This window comes from Dipodomys merriami, unplaced genomic scaffold (assembly GCF_024711535.1).
Source record: "Dipodomys merriami isolate MVZ:Mamm:240054 unplaced genomic scaffold, mDipMer1.0.p SCAF_92, whole genome shotgun sequence".
Lineage (NCBI taxonomy): Eukaryota > Metazoa > Chordata > Mammalia > Rodentia > Heteromyidae > Dipodomys > Dipodomys merriami.
In genome coordinates this window covers 363,652-390,401 of record NW_027206535.1, presented here as the reverse complement: position 1 = coordinate 390,401, position 26,750 = coordinate 363,652, and the positions used below count along the sequence as shown (strand labels likewise).

Genomic DNA, 26,750 nt, shown 5'->3' with positions numbered 1-26,750 from the left:
TGAGTCACATGTCACTCTGCCACACCACTGGTTTATAACTTCTTTTTGCCTGGTTTATTCTACCAACTTTGAACTATATTTTCCAGCTCCTCTATTGCTTTTTAAACATTTTTTTTGGGTGGGGCAGTGCTGGAGATTTCAATTGGGGTGTGCACATAAGGAGCAATTATGCTTCCACTGGGCTAAGTTCCAACCTTAAAAGGTGATTCAGAAGTTAATATTAGGTTGTAAAAATGTAACCAAGTGGTGGCTCACGCTGTAATCCTAGCTACTCAGGAGGATGAGATCTGAGGATCACAGTTCAAAGCCAGCCTGGGCAGGGAAGTCCATGAGACTCTTACCTCAACCACCAGAAAAAACAGAAGTGATGCAGTAGCTCAAGTGGTAGAACACTCACCTTGAGCTGAAGAGTTCACCACTTCCAGTTTTCCAGTGGTTTATTGGAGAAAAGAGTCTCATGGACTTTCCTGCTCGGGCTGGCTTTGAACTGACGCCCCACCCATGAGACTTTTTTTTGGGGGGGTCATGGGGCCTGAACTCTGGGCCTGGGTGCTGTCCCTCAGCTCCTCTGCTCAAGGCTAGCGCTCTACCACTTGAGCCACAGTGCCACTTCCAGCTTTTTTCTTTTATGCTTATGTGGTGCTGAGGAATCGAACCCAGGGCCTCATGCAAGCAAGGCAAGCGCTCTACCACTGAGCCACCTTCCCAGCCCCCATGAGACTCTTTATCTCCAATAAACCACTCAGAAAACTGGAAGTGGCGCTGTGGCTCAAGTGGTAGAGTGCTACCCTTGAGCTGAAGAGCTGAGGAACAATGCCCAGGCCGAGTTCAAGCCCCATGCTCGACAAAAATAAATAAAAGGTGCCAGATGTGGTGGTAAACATCTGTAATTGCAGAATTCAGTAGGCTAAGGCAGGAGGGTCTCAGGGCCAATAAGGAACTTGGGCTATGATTACCTAGCAAAAATATCTAAAGAAAAAAAAAAAAAAGGAAGCTAAAAATCTGAAACCACTGTTACTCCACAAGAGGGCAATGTTTGAACACTACTTTATTTTGTTAGTTGTGGGCCTTGAACTCAGGGCCTGGGCCCTGTCCTTAAACTTTTCTACTCAAGGCTAGCACTCTACCAGTTGAGCCACTTCTGGTTTTCTGAGTAGTTTATTGAAGATAAGGGTCTCATAGACTTTCCTGCCCAGCCTGGCTTTGAACCTTGATCCTCATGCCTCAGCCTCCTGAATAGCTAGGATTACAGGCGTGAGCCACTGGTGCCCAGTTCCACTTCTAGTTTTCTTGTGGTTAATTGGAAATGAATCTCACAGACAGACTTTTCTGCTTAGGTTGGCTTTGATCACTGTCCTCAGATCGCAACCTCCTAAGTAGCTAGGATTAGAGATGTGAGCTTGAACATAACTTTAAATGCAAGGTCTGGCCAACTGCTGTTTATTTCCATTAATATGCTGAGATGGCTGCACCCTTAATGACAGGTGGGCTGGTCATCCTCACTTCCTCTCTGGGTTGTCCTGCTGAGATGGTACCAATTCTCCTAATCCTGGCAGCACTGCTATCTGGGGACCAAGAGCAGTGGAAGCAGATATCAGGGGAGAAAGCAGAGCACCTGGTTTCCTCACAGTGTTTGAACCAACTTACTCAGATGCTGTCTGCTGGAAAGGGGTAATGTGGTGGCAGTTTCCCCTTAGCTCTTTGTACATACTCGGCACCAGCTCTCAAACTCTAGCAGGCTTGGTAAAACAGATCACTGGACCTCAATCCTAATTTCCAATTCAGAAGACCTAAGGTAAGTTTCTTCTGTGATACTGATGCTGATCTGAGAACCCTGAGAACCACAGCTCTAGGTCTCCAGGGTATTTCTGGTCTTCATCTTAACTCCTATCGTGCATCTATTGCTTTACAACCATTTACTTATTATTTCTTCTCTGTTAGCTTTCCCTTTGTCTCCGTTAGGAGAATTAAAGGAAAGACCAAAAGCAGGAGTGAACAGTGTTAGATGCATCTTAAAGATTCCTCTGAAAAGGATCCAGGCACTCTAGTCTGGTGGTTTGGTATTTTAGGAGAAATAAATAGAAACACACTTACACACATATGTAGTTGTATAGCTACATATATTTTGGAAATTTTCCTCTTGTCTTCTAGGTTTAAAATGTTTTTAAGTTGTAATAGTCATAAAATTTACTGATTTAAGTAAGTGTACAGATAAGTGTCATTACATACATTCACATTTTTCTGTAGCCATCACTTCAGACTTTTTTTTTTTTTCTGTCTGTCATGGGCCTGAACTCTGGGCCTGAGCGCTGTCCCTCAGCTCTTCAGCTCAAGTCGAGCGCTTTACCACTTGAGCTACAGCACCACTTCCGGTTTATCTTCAGACTTTTTTTATCTTCATCAACTCAAGTTCTGTATCCACTGAACAGTAACTTCCACCCTCATACTCCCCTAGCCCTTAGCAACCCCCTTTCTACTCGAGGACTACTTCTGGACTATTTTTCTTAATAAAAATGAGGGTCCTTTGTTGCTTAATGGGATTGTTTCTATACACCCAGGTCTTCTTGCATACACATGATTGAGTTTATTGTAGAGAAAGGTAACAAAAAGTGAGGCTGGAGAAAGAAAAGGGATGGAGGCACCAAGTAGATGTAGGCTTCCTACCCACAGGCTCAGCAACCCTGCCATGGATCTGCCCTATTCTTTCGCATCAAGAAGTTGATTTTCCGAGCCATTTCCATGTTGTAAATCCTCCGGCAGGTCTCGTAGCTTTCCCGTTGTCGGCGGCGACAAGGCTTCTCATAATATCGTCTTCGCTTGATGTCCTCTATGAGCCCATCCATTGTGAGGATTCTGTGTAAAGACAGGCCATGAAGTTAAAAGCTTGACTCATTACTATTTCAGTTTCACAAACAGAAACTCAATTGTCCAAAACAATTGGTGTTTGTAAAAAAATCACAGTGTACAATGGTGCCAATACAATATTAACTGCCTATTTATATGGGTCTTAGTAAGAATTTGTGGAGAAATTAAGCAATTATATGGATCTTGCTCTTGAAGAGGTTTCAGCCAAGCCTGTATTCTCAAACTTTCTCTACTGTAACAAACCTGAGGGATATGACACAGTTTCACAAAAACAGTAACTTCCTATGGCAGTAATATTCAATCAAGGAGGCATTTTAGAAACATCTAATGGGATTAGTCATTTGTAATTAAAAAAAAAAAAGTGTTGGGCTTTGGTGGCTCATACCTTTAATCCTAGCCACTCAGGAAACTGAGATCTGAGGACTGTGGTTCAAAGCCAGCCTGGGCAGGGAGGTCTATGAGACTCTAATCTCCAATAAACTATGAGAAAACCAGAAGTGGAGCTGTGGCTCAGAGTAGCAGAGTGCTAAACTTGAGTAAAAAAAACTCAGGGATAGCACCCAGGCCCTGAGTTCAAGCCCCATTACTGACAAAAAAACAAAAATCCAACAATAACAACCACCAGCTGGGCGCCGATACCTCGTGCCTGTAATCCTAGCTACTCAGGAGGCTGAGCTCTGAGGATCACGGTTCAAAGCCAGCATGGCAGGAAAGTCTGTGAGACTCATCTCCAATAAAGCACTAGAAAACTGGAAGTGGTGCTGTAGCTCAAATGGTAGAGTGTGTGCCTTGAGCTGAAGAACGCAGGGACAGCACCCAAGACGAGTTCAACCTCCATGAATGATTAAAAAAAAAAAAAAAGAATGACCACCAAAAACTCATTAGAGCTGATTCCAAGTCAGGTGTGATGTTGCATGCCTTGCCTATAATCTCTGTACTCTCACACCTGAGCCACAGCTCTACTTCTGGCTTTTTGGTGGTTAACTGGAGATAAGTCTCATAGACATTCCTACCTGGGCTGGTACTGAACCTCAATCCTCAGATCTCAGTCTCCTCAGTAGCTAGGATTACGGGGCATAAGCCACTGGCACCTGGTCCCCTTTTAATTTAATTAATTAACTTATTTATTTAGGGTCTGGTCGTGGGGCCTGAACTCTGGGCCTGGGTGCTGTCCTTCAGCTCTTCAGCTGCTTAGCTCTTCAGCTCAAGGCGAGCGCTCTACCACTTGAGCCACAGCGCTACTTCCATCTTTTTTTCTTTTTGCTTATGTGGTGCTGAGGAATCGAACCCAGGACCTCAGGCATGCAAAGCAAGCGCTCTACCACTGAGCCACTTTCCCAGCCCTCCTTTTAATTTATTTTAAGACAGGGTCCCACTAAGTTCCTCAGGTTAGACCTGAACTTATGATCCTCTTGCTTCACCTTACAGAGTATCAGGACTTATAGGCATGTATCTAACTATCAATTTTTTTCCCCTGTGCTGGTCCTGAGGTTTGAACTCAGGGCCTATGTGCTATCTCTGAGCCTCTTTGTGCTCAAGACTAGCGCTCTAGCCGGGCGCTGGTGGCTCACGCCTGTAATCCTAGCTACTCAGGAGGCTGAGATCTAAGGATCGCGGTTCAAAGCCATCCCGGGCAAGAAAGACCGTGAGACTCCTATCTCCAATAAACCACCAGAAAACCGGAAGTGGCGCTGTAGCTCAAGTGGTAGAGCGCTCACCTTGAGCTGAAGAGCTGAGGGACAACGCCCAGGCCCAGAGTTCAAGCCTCACGACCGACAAAAAAAAAAAAAAAAAAGACTAGCGCTCTACCACTTGAGCTATAGTACCATTTCCAGCTTTTTCTGAGTAGTTTATTGGACATAAAGAGTCTCATGGGCCAGGCATCGGTGGCTCACGCCTGTAATCCTAGCTACTCAGGAGGCTGAGATCTGAGGATCACAGTTCAAAGCCAGCCTGGGCAAGGTGAGACTCTTATCTCCAATAAACCACTAGAAAACCAGAAGTGGCACTGTGGCTGAAGTGGTAGAGCATTCGCCTTGAGCTGAAGAGCTGAGGGACAGCGCCTAAGCCCAGAGTTTAAGCCCCACGACCGACCAAAAAAAAAAAAAAAAAAGTCTCATGGTCTTTACTGCCCAGACTGGCTTTGAACCATGTTCCTCAAATCTCAGCTTTCTGAGTAGTTAGGATTACAGGTGTAAACTACTACCCCTAGGTACTCTGAAATGTTAACACTAATGTGGTAGCCTCAGGCAAAAATGCCACCCCAACTCCTACCTTCCCCACTACTAGAATTTTTCTCAATTTTGATGGGAAGCCTAGTTACTTCAAAAGTTTTTCTTCTTCTCATTTGTGGTAGGGGTAAAGGAAGGGCTTGGAATTGAATGCAGGGTTTCACATATACTAAGCAGGCACTCTACCACTGAGTCACACCCTTCAGCTCTTCTCTCTTTTCTCTTTTGGTGCCAGTCTTGAACTCAGGGTCTGAACACTGTGCCTGAGCTTCTCTGCTCAAGGCTAGTGCTCTATCTCCTAAGTCACCACTCCACTTCCGGTGGTTAGAGATAAGAGCCTCATAGAGTTTCCTGCTTGGCTTGGCTTCAAACTGCAACCCTCAGATCTCAACCTTCTGAATTGCTAGGATTACAGGCATGAACTATAGCACCCAGCTTACCCTTCTCCTCTTAAAAATAATAATTTATTATACTCTTATTCAGCAATTATTTCATTGTTATTCTACTAGCTATTTAATAAATGTGTCCCTCATTAAGCTGAAAATCCCTTAAGCCAAAAGCTATGCTCTTTTTTTTTTTTTCAGTTGTGAGGCTTAAACTCTGGGCCTGGGCCGTCCCGGGCAGGAGAGACCATGAGACTCCTATCTCCAATAAATCACCAGAAAACCGGAAGTGGCGCTGTAGCTCAAGTGGTAGAGTGCTCGCCTTGAGCTGAAGAGCTGAGGGACAGCGCCCAGGCCCAGAGTTCAAGCCCCACGACCGACAAAAAAAAAAAAAAAAAAAAAAACTCTGGGCCTGGGCTCTGTCCTTGAGCTCTTCAGGTCAAGGTGAGTGCTCTACTACTTGAGCCACGCGCCACTTCCGGTTTTCTTGTGGTTAACTGGAGATAAAAGTCTCTTGGACTTTCCTTGCCCAGGCTGGCTTTGAACCAAGATCCTCAGATCTCAGCTTCCTGCGTAGCCAGGCTTGAGCCACCAGCACTCAGCTGAGCCACCAGCACCAGGCACTACGTTCTATTAATATTACCCTCAATGTCTATGAAATAGATCTAGAACCTGCTTCTTCCCTGTCTATCCAATTCCTTGCAATGCAGCTTTTCACACTGTATTAATAACTTCCCCAATTCAAACTCATCTCTTTGTTCTAATTAAGCTAAGATATTGTATCTATTGTATATTGTACCTATTATATAACCGAACTAATCTCTAGGCTCCTGAGAGCTCTGACTCCAATCTAAAATTTGTCATTATTTTGGTCCTGATTCACTACTTATCATTTGTTCCTGAGGAAGTCAAGGTACCTACTAGGTTGCCCTCTATTCTAGGCACTGTTTACATGTTCACTCTTACCCTATCTCTTCTTTCTATGCAAAAAGTAAGTCAAACACAACTGGAGATAAGGAGTTGGAGACCTAGTCATTATAATTGGAGGAAAATGGATGAAGGAAATAAAAACAAGAAAAACCACCAGCTATTTCTGCACAGTGGGAAACTCCATTCACTGCCTTTGTTGTACTACAAAGTCCAAGGTAACAACAGATTGGTCATGAACTTGAAAAGAACTGGGCTTTAGGTAAATTACAAGTGTGAATAGGCATGGGAAACACTGTCCGGTAAGCTCCTTTCCCAGTCTCTTACTGTTTAATATAAAAAAATGAGAAGCTGGGGGCTGGGAAGGTGGCTCAGTGGTAGAGCGCTTGCCTTGCATGCCTGAGGCCCTGGGTTCGATTCCAGCACCACATAAGCAAAAACAAAAAAAAGCTGGAAGTGGTACTGTAGCTCAAGTGGTAGAGCCCTAGCCTTGAGCTGAAGAGCTGAGGGACAGCGCCCAGGCCCAGAGTTCAGGCCCCATGACTGGACCCCCCCAAAAAAAAAAAAAAAAAAAAAAAGAGAAGCTGGAGCTGGAGGTTGTAGTTCAGTTGTAGAATGCCCAACATATACAAGGCCATGGGTTAAATCCCCAACTGCTTTCCCCCTTCTTCCCCCCCAACTAAAGGCATAGCTTAAGTGGTAGTACTAGTCTCCTGTAAATGACCAGATATGCCTGAGGCCCACCTAAAGAATAATTTGTACAATACTAGGAAGTTATATTTGTATTTGTTTAGTGGCAAGGAGATGCGAAACAAGAGAATTGCTATCAATTCCCAAAAGTAGGAGAAGCAAATCAGTACAAGTTTTGTTAGAAATATAGCAATATCAGCTGGGTGCTGGTGGCTCACACCTATAATCTTAGCTACTCAGGAGGCTGAGATCTGAGAATCGAAGTTCAAAGACAGCCTGCGCAGGAAAGTCCATGAGACTCATCTCCAATAAATGATTAGAAAACGGGAAGTGGTGCTGTGGCTCAAGTGGTATAGCGCTAGCCTTGAGCTGAAGAGCTGAGGGGCAGTGCCCAGGCCCAGAGTTCAAGCCCCACAACTTAAAAAAAAAAACATATATAGTATCTCAGGCCATGAAAGGTAACCTTTTCTCTTCACCTGACTCATTAATGTTATCTTTCCTGATTCTAACTGTAAACTTCCTCCATTCTGGTTCCAGGATTCCTTTAACCTTTGCCAGAGGACTTAAACCCTGACGTACAACGAAGTCATCTAGAGTTTTTATAAGGTACTGATGGCCTAGCTCTTGACTTTGTCTAGAGTCAGGCCATGCACTGGTACTGTTTTTAAATTTTCCAGATGACTCTAATGTAGAGCCATGATTGAGAACAAGAGACCCAGACATTGAGAACAAGAGACCCAGACATTGAGAACAAGAGACCCAGACATTGAGAACAAGAGACCCAGACACTGCTGATACCCTTATCTCTGTAGTCCCAATTTTAACTATAGTCTACTATTTCTAATCATCTCTAACTCTACAGAAAACAATGTTTCATTGCCACATTTATTCTGCAAAAATTATAATACTGTAAGAGAGATATATAGAGAAACACTGCTATAAAAGCACACAGCTGAGGCATTTAACTTGAATTTGAGAATGAGATAGTATCATGAAGGCTTCCTAATGCACGTTATTTGAAATCTGAAGAGTAAGTAGGTTGCCCTATTTCTATTCTTTTTCTACATCAATTATTGTCCTAAAACATAAATCAGATCACACAGACCACTATAAGCCTATGATTCCCAGACTTATCTATCTGTACATTACAATCACCTGGGGAATCTTGAAAATTTCTAGATCACACCATAGACCTTAAATCACAGGGTACAAAGGAAGAAAAAGGGACATAGCAAGTTTCTCTTTCCTTCCTTTTATCTTTCTTTTCTCTCCCTTTCTTTTCTCTCCCTTCCTTCCTTTCTTTTCTTTCTTTCTTTTTTCTTTCTTTCTTTCCCTCCCTTTTTCCAACTTATTCCAATATGCAGACAAATTTGAGCACCACCAGTATAAGCTCCAGCTGGCCCAGGCTGCAAAGCTGGTGAAACTCTTGTCTCCAATTAATCACCAACAAGCTGGAAGCAGAGCTGTGGCTCAAGTGATAGAGCACTAGTCTTGAGCAAAAAAGATCAAGGACAGTGCCCAGACCCTAAGTTCAAGGCCCAGGACAGACACCAAAATAATAAATAAATAAATAAATTTATCACCTACGAAGAGCCTATTGGAATGATAATTTAAAATTAGAGTGAAAGGAAACCTGGCGCCAGTGGCTCATGCCTATAATCCTAGCTACTCTGCAGGCTAAGATCTGAGGATCCTGGTTCAAAGCCAGCTTAGGAAGGAAAGTCTGTGAGACTCTTATCTCCAATAAACCACTGAGAAAACCAGAAGTGGCACTGTGGCTCAAGTGGTAGAGCGCTAGCCTTGAGCTGAATAGCTGAGGGACACTGCCCAGGCCCAGAGTTCAAGAGCCATGACTGAAAAAAAAAAAATTAAAATGAAAGCTATCACAAGAGCAAAGTCTAAAATTAAAAATACAGCAACTGAATTTAAATACTACAATACTTTATTCGTTTTGAAAGAGTGTTTAAAACAGAGTTGGTCATTTTACTAAGTAAATTCCTATGCTGTGAAACAAAAACGGCAAGAAAAAAAATAAAAAGAACTTAAGGACAGAGGAAGAGGTAGGAAAGACCAAAATGACAGGGTCGGAAAATACTGTCCCTGGGTGGTTCTAACTACCAAACATACAGACTGATAAATATCAAGATGCCAGATGAGGGATTCTATTTCCCTGGACCATCTAGTCACCCTAAAAATCATACAGTAACTTCAAATGAGTCCCTGGAGTAAAGTTATCCATTTGACTTCATTTCAAAAATGGATGCAGAAGAGTTTTTGTAGAACTCAAGAACTGGGGGACTATACAGTTCAGTGGTAGAACATTAGTGCAGTATGTACAAAGTCCTGGGTTCAATCCCCACCTGTGAGGGGAAGAGAAAAAGTAAACAGTGAGGGTGTTTATAACAATGCTTCTGCTTCCAAAGGTAGTTCAAGGACTAGCAGACCAGGAACACAGTGTAAACAGATCAGCCTGGAGTTCTGGTGCCTGGCAACCTAACAAGAAGGAGAAACCAGCTGCCAGTTTTAGTGAAATTCAACTGATTATGTAAAAGGTTGCCAAGCTGCCTGAGGGGAAAGCCGGGGGTGGCAGACTCACATGTCATTGTAGCCAGCCTACGTCAGGACCAACGTGTGCACAAGGACTCAATGGGCCCAGAAGCTGGCCCACCAGGAGTAAAGGGGGTCAACCAGGCATGCTTCCAGGGTACTTGCCTGCCTTTCCTTGTTTGGGTGCCAGCCAATCAACACAGGACTTCCTAACAACCCACACTCTCTATCTCCTCATCTCAGGGCACCAATGAGGGCCCCTGGTTATATAACAGGCATTTTGTGGCATCTCACTGGGCAGTCACAGGCTGTTTCCTTTATAAGACTCCCTCTATGCGCCAAACATGGTAAAGGTTTAACCTCCTGTCTCTTCTCACTAACTCTCCTAACCTGTTGTAATTAGGGCACAGAACGAGCAATTTATTTTTAAATTACTATTAGAAAGCTGAAAGAGGTAAAGAGAAGCTTGGGATACCAGCAGGGTACATAGGAAAGGTGGCCAGAGATGACACTAAAGTGGTAAAGTGTATTGGTCAGAAAATACTATTTATTTAGCAGGTAGGAAGAAAGAAGACTAAGACACTAAAGAATTGGTCACTCACATGTGCATATTGTAAGTCTTTGCCTAGAAGAGTATTCTAGGAGCATTGTTTGTTCACTGTTTCCCATTGAGGCTAAAATACAATTTAAAGTACAATTTACCCAACACTCCAGGATTTAAAAAAGGAACACATTGCAGCTTTCTTCTTCTCTTCTCTTAAAAATGTTTTTATCAGCAGGGCACTGGTGGCTCACGCCTGTAATCCTAGCTACTCAAGAGGCTGAGATCTGAGCTTCACGGTTCAAAGCCAGCCTCAGCAGGAAAGTCCCTGAGACTCTTTATCTCTAATAAACCACCAGAAAACTGGAAGTGGCGCTGTGTCTCAAGTGGTAGAGTGCTAGCCTTGAGCTGAAGAGCTCAGGGACAGTGCCCAGGCCCAGAGTTCAAGCCCCATGACTGACCAAAAAAGAAAAAGAAAAAATAAAAAAGAATCTTTTTATCCTAAAAATACAAATGTCTAAAGGGTGAATCAAAATGAAAAAAATAAATATCCTGGCTGGGAAGTTGGCTCAGTGGTAGAGTGCTTGCCTTGCATGCATGAGGCCCTCGGTTCAATTCCTCAGCACCCATAAGCAGAAAAAAGCTGGAAGTGGTGCTGTGGCTCAAGTGGTAGGGTGCTAGCCTTGAGCTGAAGAGCTGAGGGACAGCGCCCAGGCCCAGAGTTCAGCCCCCATGACCAACAACAACAACAAAAGTATCCTTCCTAAAGATTAACACTCACTGTAAGCTAGTTTTTATTTATTATTATTTTTTTATCCAATATACTCTTGCACTTGTTTCCAAGGCAATCCCAGGAACAAAGTTCCAGTTTTCCAAATTCATAAAGGAAGCCTAAGAGATTAAACCTCAGGCTTTGAGTCTCTGGACCTAAATTTCTAAGTTTCTTTCATTCTTTCGTTCTTTTTTTCTCTTTCTCTCTCTTTCTTTCTTTTTCCATCTTTCTTTCTTCTGGCTTTTTCTGTTTATGTAGTGCTGAGAAATCGAACCCAGTGCCTCATGCATGCAAGGCAGTCACTCTACCACTGAGCCACCTTCCCAGCCCCTAAGTTTATTTTTCTAATCATCCCTCTTCTATCTCATAAAAGTTCATTCACCTCTCCCTCTCCATTCTAATCTTCTTCCTCTCATTGGGAATGGGGTTTGAACTCAGGATTTTGTGCACATGTAGCTTTTTTGCTCAAGGCTGGTGCTATACCACTTGAGCCAAGCCTCTAGTCTGGTTTTTTGCTGGTTAATTGGAAATAAGATCCTTGTTCAAGCTGGCTCTGATCCTCAATTCTCAGATCTTAGCTTCTTGAACAGCTATCAATGCCCAGCCTCTTTTCCTTTTTTTTTTTTTTTTTTTTTGTCGGTCATGGGGCCTGAACTCTGGGCCTGCCTGCTGTCCCTCAGCTCTTCAGCTGTAGACTAGCACTCTACCACTTGAGCCTCAGCACCACTTCCGGCTTTCTGCTTATGTGGTGCTGAGGAATCGAACCGAGGGCCTCATGCATGCAAGGCAAGCACTCTACCACTGAGCCACCTTCCCAGCCCCTCTTTTTCATTTAAAAAAATTAATTTTTTGTCGTTACAAATGATAGAGGAGTTACAGTTACGTAAGCCAGGAAAAGAGTACTTTTTCTGTGTATGTGGTACTGAGGAAATGAACCCAGGGCTTCATGCATGCTAGGCAAGCACTCTACCACTAAGCCACATTCCCACCCCCCACAGCTTCTTTTCTTAATGGAACCTTTCTCCCCCAGAACCTACAACTCCCCTGGTCCCTGGTGTTTTATCCCTAAAGTGAGAAAACGTACTTTATACTTCTTAACTAGGGTACTGAAAAGGGTACCAAGCATTAGATACATTTCAAACATCCGTCTGGACAACCCACCATTTCCATCTGTCCACTTCTTTTTTGTGGTGCTAGGGATGAAGCCCTGGGCCTTGGCACAAGCTATTCTTTCTATCACTGAGGTTCATACTCTCTCCCAGTGCACCAATTTTATGAGGGTGGGGTTACTGACCCATAATGCAGTGGCAATGAATGAAAATATGGCTTATTGGTAGAGTACTTCCTTTGCATGCACAAAGCCCTGGGTTGGATTCTGCAGTACCATATAAATGGAAAAAAAACAGAAGAGGTGCTGTTGCTCAAGTGAGCAAAAGATCAGGCACAGTGCCCAGGCCCTGAGTTCAAGCCCCAAGACCGGTTAAAAAAAAAAAAAAAAAGCAGCAGCTGGGTGGCAGTGGTTCATGCCTGCAACCCTGGCTACTCAGTAGGCTGAGCAGCATCTGAGGATGGTGGTTCAAAACTAACCTGGGCAGGAAAGTGTGTGATATTCTTATTTCCAGCCAACCACCAAAAAAAGTTGGAAATTGAGCTGTGGCTCAAAATTTAGCAACAATGCCCAGGCCCTGAGTTCACGCTCAGGACCAGCATAAAACAAACAATTTTTCTTTTCTAGTTTGCCCAGGTGGTTCTAATAAGTAGCCAGGTTGGAAACTGCAAGGTATCACATGAACTAGACTCCTGCAGCTTCTGACTAAAATTAACACTTCCACCCAGGATAAAAGTAGGTGTAAACTGCCAATCATTACTAAAAAGAAAAAATTTAAAGAAGTGTGAAATAGCTGTTTAAAAAAAAAAGGAGCCATGATTGGGTGCCCTGTGGCTGACACCTGTAATCCTAGCTACTCAGGAAGCTAAGACCTGGTGGACCAAGATTTGAGGCCAGCCTGGGCAAAAAGTCAGTGAGATCCCACCTCCAAACCAATCAGCAAAATGCCAGGCTGGAGGCATGGTTCAAGTGGTAAGAGTGCAAGCTGTAAGCAAGAAAACAGAACAAGCATGAGTTTAAGCCCTAGTAGTGAAAAAAAAGGAGGGAGGAGAGTACAAGTAGATTTGAAAAGATTCTTCAGAAGAAGGTTTGAGATAGTACAAGGTGGCAGAAGTTACTCACATATGCTTCTAATTTTTGCCATTAATTTATCTGTCCCTCACCCAGTACCTACTTGCACCTAAGGATCAGGGTTTTAGATAAAAATGAAAAATAATAAAGGAAAAAAAAATATACCAGAAAACCAAGAACCTAGTATTAATTGAGCAAAAAAGATAGTGGCTAAATAGGAAACTTATAACTGGCAGAGTTATAGGTCTGGCTCTACATTAATCAGAACAATCTCAAGTAAAAGAAGCCACTCAGGGGCTGGGAAGGTGGCTCAGTGGCAGAGCGCTTGCCTTGCATGCATGAGGCCCTGGGTTCGATTCCTCAGCACCACATAAGCAAAAAGAAAAAAAAAGCTGGAAGTGGTGCCATGGCTCAAGTGGTAGAGTGCTAGGCTTGAGCTGAAGAGCTGAGGGACAGCACCCAGGTCCAGAGTTCAGGCCCCATGACCGGACTCAAAAAAAAAAAACAAGGGCTGGGATGTAGCTCAGTTGCAAAGCGCTTGCCTAGCAAGTGCAACGTCCTGGGTTCGATCCCCAGTACCAAAAAAGAAAAGACAAAAAAAATACAGTTAAAAAAAAAACCCAAACAAAAAAAAAAAAACAAAAAACAGAAGCCACTCAGGAGAGTTGGCCTTACACTTCCTTTAGAAATGGCGACAATGAAGGGACAATATACTCCTTCAGACAGGATATTAGAAATGCTTTACTTCTTTGGTTCTTTAATTCTTGAAAGCAGAAATGTGGATTCATCCCATTATGCAAAATGCATAAAGAAGGAATGAATGCTGTTATTTATTTGTGGTTCCTGGGGCTTGAACTCAGGGGCAGGGTACTATCCCTAAGCTTTTTTGCTCAAGACCACTTTTTTGCTCTACCACTTGAGCCACAGTTCCACTTCTGGCTTTTTGGTGGTTTAAGTGGAAGAGTTTCACAGACTTTCCTGGTTAGGTTGGCTTTGAACCATGATCCGCAGAGTTCTCAGCCTCCTGAGTAGCTAGGATTACAGGCATGATCCACCTGTGCCCAGTTATGAATGCTAGTATTTTAAAGGAGGTCAGCAATAGGCTAAACAAGTGAGGACTTGCCTGCAAAGTATCACAATCTGTAAGAAAATTCAGGGTTGGAGATGAGGCTCAGGTGGTACAGTGCCAGTCAATGAGCAAAAACAGCAGATACTGAGTTTGAGTCTGAGTCTCAGAAAAAAAAAAAAAGAATGAAAATTTATTCCAGGCAAACCCAGAAGTGGATTGAGCAGCTAGAATTTTTTTTTTTTTTTTTTTTTTGTCGGTTGTGGGGCTTGAACTCTGGGCCTGGGCGCTGTCCTTCAGCTCTTCAGCTCAAGGCGAGCGCTCTACCACTTGAGCTACAGCGCCACTTCCGGTTTTCTGGTGGTTTATTGGAGATAGGAGTCTCACGGTCACTCCTGCCCGGGCTGGCTTTGAACCGCGATCCTCAGATCTCAGCCTCCTGAGTAGCTAGGATTACAGGCGTGAGCCACCAGCGCCCAGCTTGAGCAGCTAGAATTTTACAACCTAGCCAATTGCATATATGTTACCTGAAGTGGGCTGGGAAGGTGGCTCAGTGGTAGAGCACTCGCCTTGTATGCTTAAGGCCCTGGGTTCGATTCCTCAGCACCACATAAGCAAAAAGAAAAAAGCCGGAAGTGGCGCTGTGGCTCAAGTGGTAGAGTGCTAGCCTTGAGCTGAAGAGCTGAGGGACAGCGCCCAGGCCCAGAGTTCAGGCCCCACAACCGGACCAAAAAAAAAAAATTAAAAAAAAAATGTTACCTGAAGAAAGGACCCAGAAGAGAACAGGACGAGAAGGCAAAGGCTATAGCTTGGGCTCTGCTGACCTCCAGGGATGTGAGTGTATAGTGCACATAGGAGTGAAAACGCCTAGCCCCGGCTCAGAGGACTCTGTAGAGGAATGTAATGCTGAGAACTCCAACAATCTGGTTTTCCTGGGTGAGGATCACTTCCTTGCACAAACTGGGATCTGCCCGGTGTGTCTGAATTTTCCCATGTCTTCACAGAATTCCGAATCGTTTGTCTGATACTGGAGCCCTATTGCCTCTGAACTACAAAGCAACTGAACAACAATATTCTTCTGGACTTTTAACTTCCTTCAGATGTCTGCCTGCTTTACGATATGTCACTGATGGTTCCAGAGCTGAAAAATGCACAAAACCTTACAGCAGACTTTAAAAGAAAAAAAAAAGAAAATTAATTCTGATATGAATAGTAAACTGATTTGCATGTCAGAATAAAGTTTATTAATTATTTTATCATTGTTTTTGTCTTAAGCTATCTTAGGCACAATCTGATAGTCAAGAAAAATAGCTAAAATCTCAATCTCTCCAATTAACAATCCATAAAACATGGAAGTGGCACTGTAGCTCAAGTGGTAGAGCGCTCGCCTTGAACTGAAGAGCTGAGGGACAGCACCCAGGCCCAGAGTTCAAGCCCTACGACCAACCAAAAAAAAAAAAAAAATCCATAAAACAAATACTAAGAAGGTAAAAATTTCATTACAATGACTTCTAAATTGGAGTAAAAGGCTGGGAAGGTGGCTCAGTGGTAAGAGTGCTTGCCTTGCATGCATGAGGCCCTGGGTTCAATTCCTCAGCACCACATAAGCAAAAAAAAGAAAAAAGCCAGAAGTGGCGTTGTGGCTCAAGTGGTAGTGCACTAGCCTTGAGCTGAAGAGCTGAGGGACAGCGCCCAGGCCCAGAGTTCAGGCCCCACGACCGGACCCAAAAAATAAAACAAAAACAAAAACAAAAACAAAAAACCTAATTGGGGTAAGAGCTAACATATAATACTAAATATGAACCAAACACTGTTTTAGGTCTATCATGAGGTAGGTACTATTAATAAGCTCCATTTTACACATGAAGAAACTGAGGCAGAGAGACACAATTTGCCTACCAGAGATCAGGAGGCTAGTAAGTGGCACAGCTAGTCTGAAATTAGGTATTTTTATTTATTTATTTATTTATTTTAGCAGTACTAGGGTTTTGAACTCCAGGGCTCTTACTTCCTAAATAGGCTCTTTATCACTTGAGCCACGCACCTAGCCCATTTTGCTTTACTTATTTTTCAAGTAGTTTCTCATGTTTTTGCTCAGGCTGCCCTTAGACTGTGATCTTCCTCTGACCTATGTGTTCCCCAGCAGCTGGGAGGTCAGGGGTGCACCACAACAATAGATTAGTTTGTTGGGATGAAGTCTCAGCTTTTTGCCCAAACTGGCCTGGATCCTCATCTTTCCATCTCTTCTTCCTGAGTAGCTGGGATTACAAGCATTCACTACCATACCTATTATTCAAACAAGTATTCTAATTGGAAAAAAACTGCAATAGGTTTCTTTATCCCCCACCCCCCATTTCCAACAAAACAAGCAAATAAGAAATAATCTAGAGGGCTGAGAAGGTGGCTCAGTGGTAGAGCACTTAACCTTGCATGCATGAGGCCCTGGGGTTTGATTCCTCAGCACCACATAAGCAGAAAAAAAAAGCCGGAAGTGTTGCTATGGCTCAAGTGGTAGTGTGCTAGCCTTGAGCTGAAGAGCTGAGGGACAGTGCCCAGGCCCAGAGTTCAGGCCCCACGACTGAACACCCCCCCCCCCAAAAAAAAAAATCTAGAGCCAGGTACTGGTGGCGCAAGCCTGTATCCTAGCTATTCAGGAGGCTCAGATCTAAGGATCATGGTTCAAAGCCAGCGTGGGCAGTAAACCTATGAGATTCTTATCTCTAATTAACTACCTAAAAACCAGAAGTAGCCCTGTGGCTCAAGTGGTAGAGTGCTAGCCTGGAGCTGAAGAATTCAGGGACAGCACCCAGGCCCAGAGTTCAAGCCAGATGACCTACCAAAAAAAAAAAAAAAAAAAAAAAAGCTGCTAATATAAAAAGATGTGTGCTGTGGGGGGGGGGGGGGGAGGGGAAGAGGCTGGGAAGGGATGTGAAGGGTAAACAAAGGAGGAGGCTGCAATCCTTGGTAAGAAATGTATGCATTATCCTGCCCATGTAATTGTAACCCCTCTGTACAGTATGTTCACAAAAAAATAAAATTAAAAAGAAAAAAAAGATGTGTGCTTGGCTGGGAATGTGGCTTAGTGTGGGAATGTGGCTTAGTGGTAGAGTGCTTACCTGAAACCCTGGATTCGATTCCTCAGTACCACATAAACAAACAAACAAACAAAAAAGCCAGAAGTGACACTGTGACTCAAGTGATAGAGTGCTAACCTTGAGCAAAAGAAATTCAGGAGCCGGGCGCTGGTGGCTCACGCCTGTAATCCTAGCTACTCAGGAGGCTGAGATCTGAGGATCACGGTTCAAAGCCAGCCGGGCAGGAGAGACCGTGAGACTCCTATCTCCAATAAACCACCAGAAAACCGGAAGTGGCACTGTAGCTCAAGTGGGAGAGTGCTCACCTTGAGCTGAAGAGCTGAGGGACAGCACCCAGGCCCAGAGTTCAAGCCCCACGACTGACAAAAAAAAAAAAAAAAGAAATTCAGGGACAGTGCCCAGATCCTGAGTTCAAACCCCAGAACCAGAAGGGGATGGGGGGGCGGAGAGAGCACGAAAGCAAGATGTGTGCTTGATAGACTTGTTGGTATACACTATAATCCCAGCATGCATGGAGATGGAGTTAGGATTACTAGACCAATCTGGGCAATATAAGAAGACTCTGTCTTCACAGAACTAGAGGGAAAGGGAAAATTTTACATATAACAGCGGGACCCATCAGCAGTACTGGACACTGACCAAAATGAACTAAGCAACTCAATGGCAGTGATGGGAGGGAGGGAACAAATGGAAAGAGGGAACAGAGCTGATGCTATACAAAACAGAAGAAATGTACATACCACCCAATGTGGAAGAAATAACTGTATCACAAAGCTCATAGAACTCATAAATGTTATAGATCGCGATAGACAATTTGCTTCAGGAAAGTTAGAATGTGTTTGGGACTTTAACTGAGCATCACTACCCCACAATACTGTGAAATTTGGGAAATTATGTAACCACTTAATCACAATAAAAAATTTGAAAAAAAAAAAAAAAAAAAGAAGACTCTGTCTTAAAACAAAATAAAACAAGATGTATTTTGAAAGGCTGGAGATGTAGTTTAGTGATACAGCACTTGTAAAGACCTGGGTTCAGCCGGGCGCTGGTGGCTCACGCCTGTAATCCTAGCTACTCAGGAGGCTGAGATCTGAGGATCGCGGTTCAAAGCCAGCCCGGGCAGGAGAGACCGTGAGACTCCTATCTCCAATAAACCACCAGAAAACCGGAAGTGGCGCTGTAGCTCAAGTGGTAGAGCACTCGCCTTGAGCTGAAGAGCTGAGGGACAGCGCCCAGGCCCAGAGTTCAAGCCCCACGACCGACAAAAAAAAAAAAAAAAAGACCTGGGTTCAATATGCAGCAAACTACAACCCCTCCCCCAAAAAAGGTGTGTTTTGTGTTCCTCCACATCACTCAATTTGTGTGACCCACAAAACAGTTTAATTAGTAGGCTTTCCTTTTTTTTTTTTTTTTTTTTTTTTTTCATTTTTAAGCTTATTTTTATTGTTATTGTAGGTTGATATACAGAGGGGTTACAATTACATGAATCAAGTCATGAGTACAATTTTTTTTTTTTTTTTTTTTGTTGGTTGTGGGGCCTGAACTCTGGGCCTGGGCGCTGTCCCTGAGCTCTTCAGTTCAAGGCAAGCACTCTACCACTTGAACCACAGCGCCACTTCTGTTTTTTTCTGCTTATGTGGTGCTGAGGAATTGAACCCAGGGCCTCATGCATGCAAGGCAAGCACTCTACCACTGAAGGCTTTCCTTTTTTGTGAAATAGTTACAACATCATTGAAGACCTGAGGGCCAGCTCACATAATCTTTTTTTTTTTTGGGGGGGGAAGGGGGTCAGTCATGAGGCCTAAATTCTGGGCCTGGGCGCTGTCCTTGAGCTCTCTACCACTTGAGCCACAGTGCCACTTCTGGCTTTTTCTTTTTTTTTTGTTTTTTTTTTTGTTTTGTTTTGTTTTTTTTGAGTCCGGTCGTGGGCCTGAACTCTGGGCCTGGGCGCTGTCCCTCAGCTCTTCAGCTCAAGGCTAGCGCTCTACCACTTGAGCCACAGTGCCACTTCCGGCTTTTTTCTTTTTGCTTATGTGGTGCTGAGGAATCGATCTCAGGGCCTCAGGCATGCAAGGCAAGCGCTCTACCACTGAGCCACTTTCCCAGCCCCACCACTTCTGGCTTTTTCTGCTTTTGTGGTGCTGAGGAATTAAACCCAGGGCCTCATGTATGCCAGGCAAGCACTCTACCACTGAGCCACTTTCCTAGCCCCTCATATAATCTCCTTCCTACATACAATTCTTTGATAACTCAACAGTTTGTGTCTTCAATTCCTGCTCCACACTAAAGTGAGACAATGACTGACGAAAGAGGCATGCCCAAAACCAAGCATCAGAATCCTTATTTTATTTATTTATTTTTTGTTGGTCATGAGCTTGAACTCTGGGCCTGGACGCTGTCCCTGAGCTCTTCAGCTCAAGGCTAGCGCTCTACCACTTGAACCACAGTACCACTTCTGGTTTTCTGAGCGGTTTATTGGAGATAAGAGTCTCATGGTCTTTCCTGCCCAGGCTGGCTTTGAACCAAGATCCTCAGATCTCAGCCTCCTGAGTAGCTAGGATTACAGATGTGAGCCACCGGCGCCTGGCTAGAATCCTTATTATTGGTAAGGGAAGAAGGCTAAGGAATATGGAGCTTGAGAAATTAAGAGCGGTAAGACATAATTAGGGCTATCTCTATACCTCATAGCCTGGCATTCAAAAACCTTTCCATACCGCAGCTCCACATTAGCCAGTTTGTTTCCATTTATGTATTTTCACTTATGCAGGGAAGTACCCTGTAATCTGTAATTACTTCCCATCTGCTTGTTTCTCCAAAATCCCATCAGCTTTTATTTTTTTCCATCAGCTTTTGTTCCACAGCAAACCCTTCCTCAACCACTTACCATATACTATGTTTCTGTTTTGCTAGGACTTTACATCTTGATTACACTAAGGGCTATATTGTAAGTCTTGAATAAAAGTCAAGGTTTTCATTAAAAGGATGATGAATGCTCCCTGCATAAGTGTTATAAAGCTACGTTTTGGGGGAAAATATTCTTTTCTTTGTGCAGGTCCTGGGGCTTGAACTCAGGGCTTGGGTACTGTCCCTGAGCTTTTTCATTCAATGCTAGTACTCTACCACTTGACTCAGAGTTCCACTTCTGGCTTTTTGGTAGTTTATTGGAGATAAAAGTCTCACAGTATTTCTTACTGAGGCTGGCTTCAAACTATATCTCAGCCTCCTGAGTAGCTAGGATTACAGGTGTAAGCCTGTAGTTTTTAATCTAAAAAACAACTTTGTTAGTTGAGCACTGATGGCTCACACCTGTAATCCTAGCTGCTCAGGAGGCTGAGATCTGAGGATCAGGATTCAAAGCCAGCTCAGGCAGGAAAGTCTGTAAGACTCTTACCTCCAATAAACTTCTTAAAAGCCTGAAGTGGAGCTCTGGCTCAAGTGGTAGAGCACTAGTCTTTAGCCGAAGGAAGCTCAGGGACAGTTCCTAGGCCCTTAGTTCAAGCTCTAGGACCAACACAAGAAAAAGAAAAAGAAAGAAAGAAACTAAGGGGCTGATAAGATTCAAGTGACTTAACAGTGGTTTGAGCCCAATCTATTCCAAGGAAAGAAGGAAATAAACCAGGATACATCTGAGAGTTGGATCTGGTCATGATTCTGATTCTTTTTTTTTTTTTTTTTGTCGGTCATGGGGCCTGAACTCTGGGCCTGGGCGCTGTCCCTCAGCTCTTCAGATCAAGGCTAGCACTCTACCACTTGAGCCATAGTACCACTTCCGGCTTTTTTCCCCTGATTATGTGGTGCTGAGGAATGGAACCCAGGGCCTCATGCATGCAAGGCAAGCACTCTACCACTGAGCCACCTTCCCAGCCCATGCTTCCGATTCTTTACCAGTTGGTTACCTGTTAAGCGTCCTGTATGCAGCTTCCACATTTCCTTCCTGTACCATCACAGTCCTGGCAATGAATTTCAGATGTTTTGCCATCACCTTGGATTTAAGTCTTCACGCTGCAAGACCTACGTGATGATGTAGAGAACAAAGCACGGGTAAGGAAACACAAACTACTGTTCATTTTACTGGACATCTGGAAATGAAACGTATGCTTTGTCATCTTTTAGAAAGTTCACACAAAGCATCTACTGATTCCCTTGGGACTGGAGACCTGGCTCAATGCTGGAGCACCGGCCTAGCAAGATCGTGGCCTTGAACGCAAGCCCCAGTACTGCCACGAAAAAAAAAAGGAAAGAAAAGGAGAGAGAGAGAGAGAGAGAGAGAGAGAGAGAGAGAGAGAGAGAGAGAGAGAGAGAGAGAGCCGGTGGCTCACACCTGTAATCCTAGCTACTCAGGAGGCTGAGATCTAAGGATTATGGTTCAAAGCCAGCTCGGGCAGGAAAGGCTGTGAAACTCTTTCTCCACTAAACCACCAGAAAACGGGAAGTGGTGCTGTAGCTCAAGTGGTAGAGCGCTCGCCTTGAGCTGAAGAGCTGAGGGACAGCGCCCAGGCCCAGAGTTCAAGCCCCATGACAGAAGAAAGAAAGAAAAGAAAGAAAAGAAAAGAAAGAAAAGAAAAGAAAGAAAAGAAAGAAAAGAAAAGAAAGAAACGAAAAGAAAAGAAAGAAAAGAAAGAAAGAAAGGTTTTCTCGTTCTCTGTTAGCACAAACCCTACGTATGGAAGAAGCGAGGCGGTGGCAGGTGTCACCGCTACTCGAGCGGCCGGCCGGAGGCTGGAGCAGCAGGGTGTCCCCAGACACCGTTCTCCGCCCCAGGAAGCTTTGGGCTGCGAGTCGGAAAAGGGATCTGTCGGTCTTGCGTGGAGGGACAACAGCACGCAAACTTACCCACCCACTCGCAGCGCCCTGGCCTTCCCAGCCCCAGCACCGGCCCTGCCTGACAGCACCCTGAGGGCTCCGCGGACGCAGCCGACCCGAGCGGCCTCGCAACCGGAAGCGGAAACTACGGAATCCCCCGCGCCGCGCTATCACAAAACCCCAACCAGCCACAAACTGCGTAGTAACCATGGCAACGCTCTCGCCGGGTTCAGGTCGGCGGCTGGTCCCCTGAACAAGCGACGTGCCCGTTCATTCAAGTTCTCCATTTTCCTTTGGAGTGGCAGCCCCCGCGCCTGGGAGCTTAGTCTGGTTCCATAACCCCTAAATCCCATTAGCTCCTAAATCCCCATCCAGATTGAATTTCTTTTTCTGGAAGGACAATGAAACGTGCCAGGCTTCCGCAGCACACTTCCTGTTTTCTCTTAGTGAAGGTCACAGGTCTGCCTTCCCCCCACCCCCACAAGTGAAAAACAGGCCCACCTCCCTCATCTGCCTAAAAACTAAGCATTTGAAATGAGCGAATTCTCTATGACATCATTTTCCTAGCCATTTCACTAAATAGGGTGAAATCACTAAAAGTCATGGGAAATAGCTGCAGGATTTTTATGTCAGCTTGGCCATTTGCCTTCTAGTAAGAACTGATAGACATATCTTTAACAACAACAACAACAACAACAAAAATTCTTCCACACTGTTTAGACAAACTTTATTGGTATGTGACCTATACACATCTATTTACCATTATCTTCCAGGTAAGTTCAGATCTCATAGCTACCAGGAAATGTACCTCCTCTAGAATACACAGGTGCATCCTCATCAAGTTATGGTAATAGGAACACACAAAAAAAATTAAGGTTGCCTCATTGTAAACCAGATCCAAAGAGCCAAAAATAGAGCTATCTGTGACATCATTATGCTTATCAAGAAATTTGAATGCCTCTTCTGTGCCAGGTACTGTTGGCACTAATCTGCCGCCTCTTGCACCACTAGAAAACAGTATGTAGACATAAAATATAAATAGTAAGACAGGGTAGCATGTAATAAATGCAAAAGAAATTGTATGGACAGCAACTTACTGTGATGGAAAGGCACTGGATTAGAAGCAGGAAGTGTACCCAATTCTGATAGTCATCAGTTATATGACCTTGAATAAGCACTTAAACTGGGGTCTGAAAACTACTACCTGCAGGTCGATCCCTGTTTTTTTTTTCCCCTGTTTTTGTAAATAAAAATACTGGAACAAGGTCATGCTCAGTTTATTAAATATGGATATTTTGGCCTACAATAGCAGAATTGTGTAGTGGAAACAAAGATAGACAGTTAAAGTCTAAAATATATACTATCTGATCCTTGCCAGGTTTCTTTTTTTTTTTTTTTTTGGTCGGTTGTGGGGCTTGAGCTCTAGGCTTGGGTGCTGTCCCTGCATTCTTCAGCTCAAGGTGAGCACTCTACCACTTGAGCCACAGTGCCATTTCTGGTTTTCTAGTGGTTTATTGGAGATATTGGAGATAAGAGTCTCAAGGACTTTTCTGCCCGGGCTGGCTTTGAACCGCAATCCTCAGATCTCATCCTCCTGAGTAGCTAGGATTACAGGCATGAGCCACCACCGGTGCCCAGCTCTTGCCAGGTTTATACTCTGTTCCTCATATTGATACTGGTATTTGCCCGGTCAATCTTGCAAAATTTGTTATGGGAACCAAATGCTATAGAATATAAAGATACTTAGAAAAGTATAGGCCCAGTACTTTCTTTGAGAGCCTATATTATACCAAACTCTTTATTATGTGGCTTTTTTTGGTTTTGCTTGCTTGTTTTTGGCTGTCATGGGGCTTGAACTCTGGGCTTGGGTGCTGTCCCTTAACTCTTCAGCTCAAGGCTAGTGCTCTACCACTTGAGCCATGGCACCACTTCTGGTTTTCTGGGTGTTTATTGGAGATAAGAGATTCACAGATTTTCCTGCCCGGGCTGGCTTTGAACCATAATCCTCAGATCTCACCCTCCTGAGTAGCTAGGATTACAGGTGTGGGCCACCAGCACCCAGCTTATGTGTTTTATGTATATAATACTATTTGATATAGTAAAAGGCCAAAGACTAAGTCTATATAGTATGTTTAACAGAAACAATAGGAGGGGAGGGACCTGAATTAATTACTGAATGAAGGGTAGGGTTAGATAATAGAAGAAAATGCTGTGCATTTGAACAATGTGAACCAATTTTTTTTTTTTTTCTTTTTGCCAGTCATGGTGCCTGAACTCTGGGCCTGGGCGCTGTCCCTCAGCTCTTCAGCTCAAGGCTAGGGCTCTACCACTTGAGCCACAGCACCACTTCCAGCTTTTTCTGCTTATGTGGTGTTGAGGAATCAAACCCAGGGCCTCATGCATGCAAGGCAAGCACTCTACCACTGAGCCACCTTCCCAGCCTCATGAACCAAGTTTTGAAACACAAAGGCTTACAGTATTGGTAGTAAGGGAGTGAAAGGTCACTCAAGGGAACAGAGGGAGAATAGAGTCCTAGACTAAAGATTTTGGATGACTTCTCATAGCCTTAGGAAGCTGGAAAGGTTGTGAATAGAGAGTGATGTGCAAACCTCTGTTTTATGAAAATTAATCTGTTTACCAGTGTGAAATATGTGGAGATAAGAAAGTCTATGGCTATAACAATAGTCTAAACTTACACACACACAGAATATATAGGAAGAGATGGATATTAAGAAACACTCCATAGGGGAAAAACAAAGGAGGAAGCAACAATGCTTGATAAGAAATGTACTCATTACCGGGCTGGGAAGGTGGCTCAGTGGTAGAGCGCTTGCCTTGCATGCATGAGGCCCTGGGTTCGACTCCTCAGCACCACATAAGCAAAAAGAAAAAAGCTGGAAGTGGCGCTATGACTCAAGTGGTAGAGCACTAGCCTTGAGCTGAGGAGCTGAGGGACAACGCCCAGGCCCAGAGTTCAGGCCCCACAACTGGACCAAAAAAAAAAAAAAAAAAAGAAATGTACTCATTACCTTGCTCATGTGATTGTAATCCCTCTGTACAGTATTTTCACAATAAAAAACAATTTTTTTTAAAAAAAGAAACACTCCAGCCGGGCACTGGTGGCTTGCACCTATAATTCTAGCTACTCAGGAGGTTGAGACCTGAAGATCGTGGCAGGAAAGTCGGGAAAGTCCATGAGACTTATCTTCAATTAACCACCTGAAAACCAAAAGTGGTCCTATGGTTCAAGTGGTAGAGTACTCCCCTTGAGCTGAAGAGCTCAGGGACCGCACCCAGGCCCAGAATTAAAGATCCATGACCGACAAAAAAAAAAAGAGACTGTGAAAATAGAAGATAAGTAGAAAGGAAAATTGTATTGGCTATCACTGGAAAAAGCTCAAGACTGGAAACTAAGAGTTGTGGGCCACATGCTATATACATCATGTAAGTTTACTCACTTACCAATAAGAGTTGATTTGAGTTTTAGATACAAAAAAGTGTATCTTGCTTTTCACTGACATGTTTTTTGTCAGTTGTGGGACTTGAAATCAGTGCCTAGGTGCTGTCCCTAACTTTTGTGCTCAAGGCTAGCACTCTACCACTTTGAGCTACAGCTTCATTTCTGCTTTTTAAGTGGTTAATTAGAGATAAGAGCCTCACAGACTTTCCTGCCTGGGCTGGCTTTGAACTGCAATCCTCAGATCTCAGCCTACTGAGTATCTAGGATTACAGGCATGAGACACCAGCACCTGGCTCAGAAAGTTTTGTGTCAGCTTGTGTCAGCGATATATAAATAAATATTCCCAGCAGAGATGTATCCATTCAGTATCCTCTCAGGTGCAAGGTGAGACAGGAGATGAAAGTTTAGCAGTCATCTAAGTTGAGGGTGTAATTAAAGCCACAGTAGAAAATGAAACCTTTATGTGGAAGAATACAATCATAGAGAAAGACCAAGGCCTGTGCCTGGGGGAACACCTACACTCTGGAGTAGGCAGAGTGAGACCATTAAGAGGCCTAGAAATGGTTGCCAGTTAGGTAAGAGGAGAATTAGGATAGAGTGCTGTCATGGGATCCAAGGGAGGACAGTTTCAGTCAGCAGCATCAAGTGTCAAATGATACAGAAAACATGAAGTTCATAGACTTTGTAAAGGACAGCTGAGTTAGGTGTTGATTAGGGAGAAAGCTACATTGTAATACTGATTCTGAGGGCTACTAATGACTTTGGAAAGTGTAACCAAGTGAAAGCAATGGCAGTTAGGCTGCAATGAGGTTCAGGGCCAAGTGGTAGAAAGGAACCAGAAAGACTACTCTGTCAGGAATTATAGGGCGGGGCGGGCTGGGGATGTCACTAGGTGGAAGAGCATTGGACTAGCATACATGAGACATAGGGTTTGATCCCCATTACTGAGCATTAAAAAAAATTATGGAGCAAAGAGAAAAGATAATCAGGTTCAGGAGATGTTGTCCAAAATGTGACATTTGATTGCACCTGTTCCCTCCCTCCCCCAGTCCTGGGGCTTGGATTCCGGGCCTGGGTACTGTCCCTGAGCCTTTTTTTGCTCAAGGTTAGCACTCTACCACTTGAGCCACAGCACCACTTCCAGCTTTTTCTGCTTATGTGGTACTGAGGAATCAAATCTAGGGCTTCATG

General features: G+C 43.9%; 1 protein-coding gene across 2 annotated transcripts; it reads right to left on the bottom strand.

Moving 5' to 3' along the window:
* Positions 1 to 2,101: 2,101 nt before the first annotated feature.
* LOC138821486 (small ribosomal subunit protein bS21m) lies at positions 2,102 to 22,222 on the bottom strand. Of its 2 annotated transcripts, none has more exons than XM_070013759.1 (3): positions 22,130 to 22,222; positions 21,193 to 21,307; positions 2,102 to 2,853 (listed from the first exon to the last, which is right to left on the bottom strand). In XM_070013759.1, exons 2-3 carry the CDS (start codon positions 21,273 to 21,275, stop codon positions 2,673 to 2,675), a joined length of 264 nt encoding a protein of 87 aa, XP_069869860.1. In that variant the 5' UTR covers positions 21,276 to 21,307; positions 22,130 to 22,222; the 3' UTR covers positions 2,102 to 2,672. The 2 variants fall into 2 exon arrangements, with proteins under 2 accessions (XP_069869860.1, XP_069869861.1); XM_070013760.1 differs by having other exon boundaries at positions 22,134 to 22,221.
* Between the last annotated feature and the right edge of the window lie 4,528 nt (positions 22,223 to 26,750).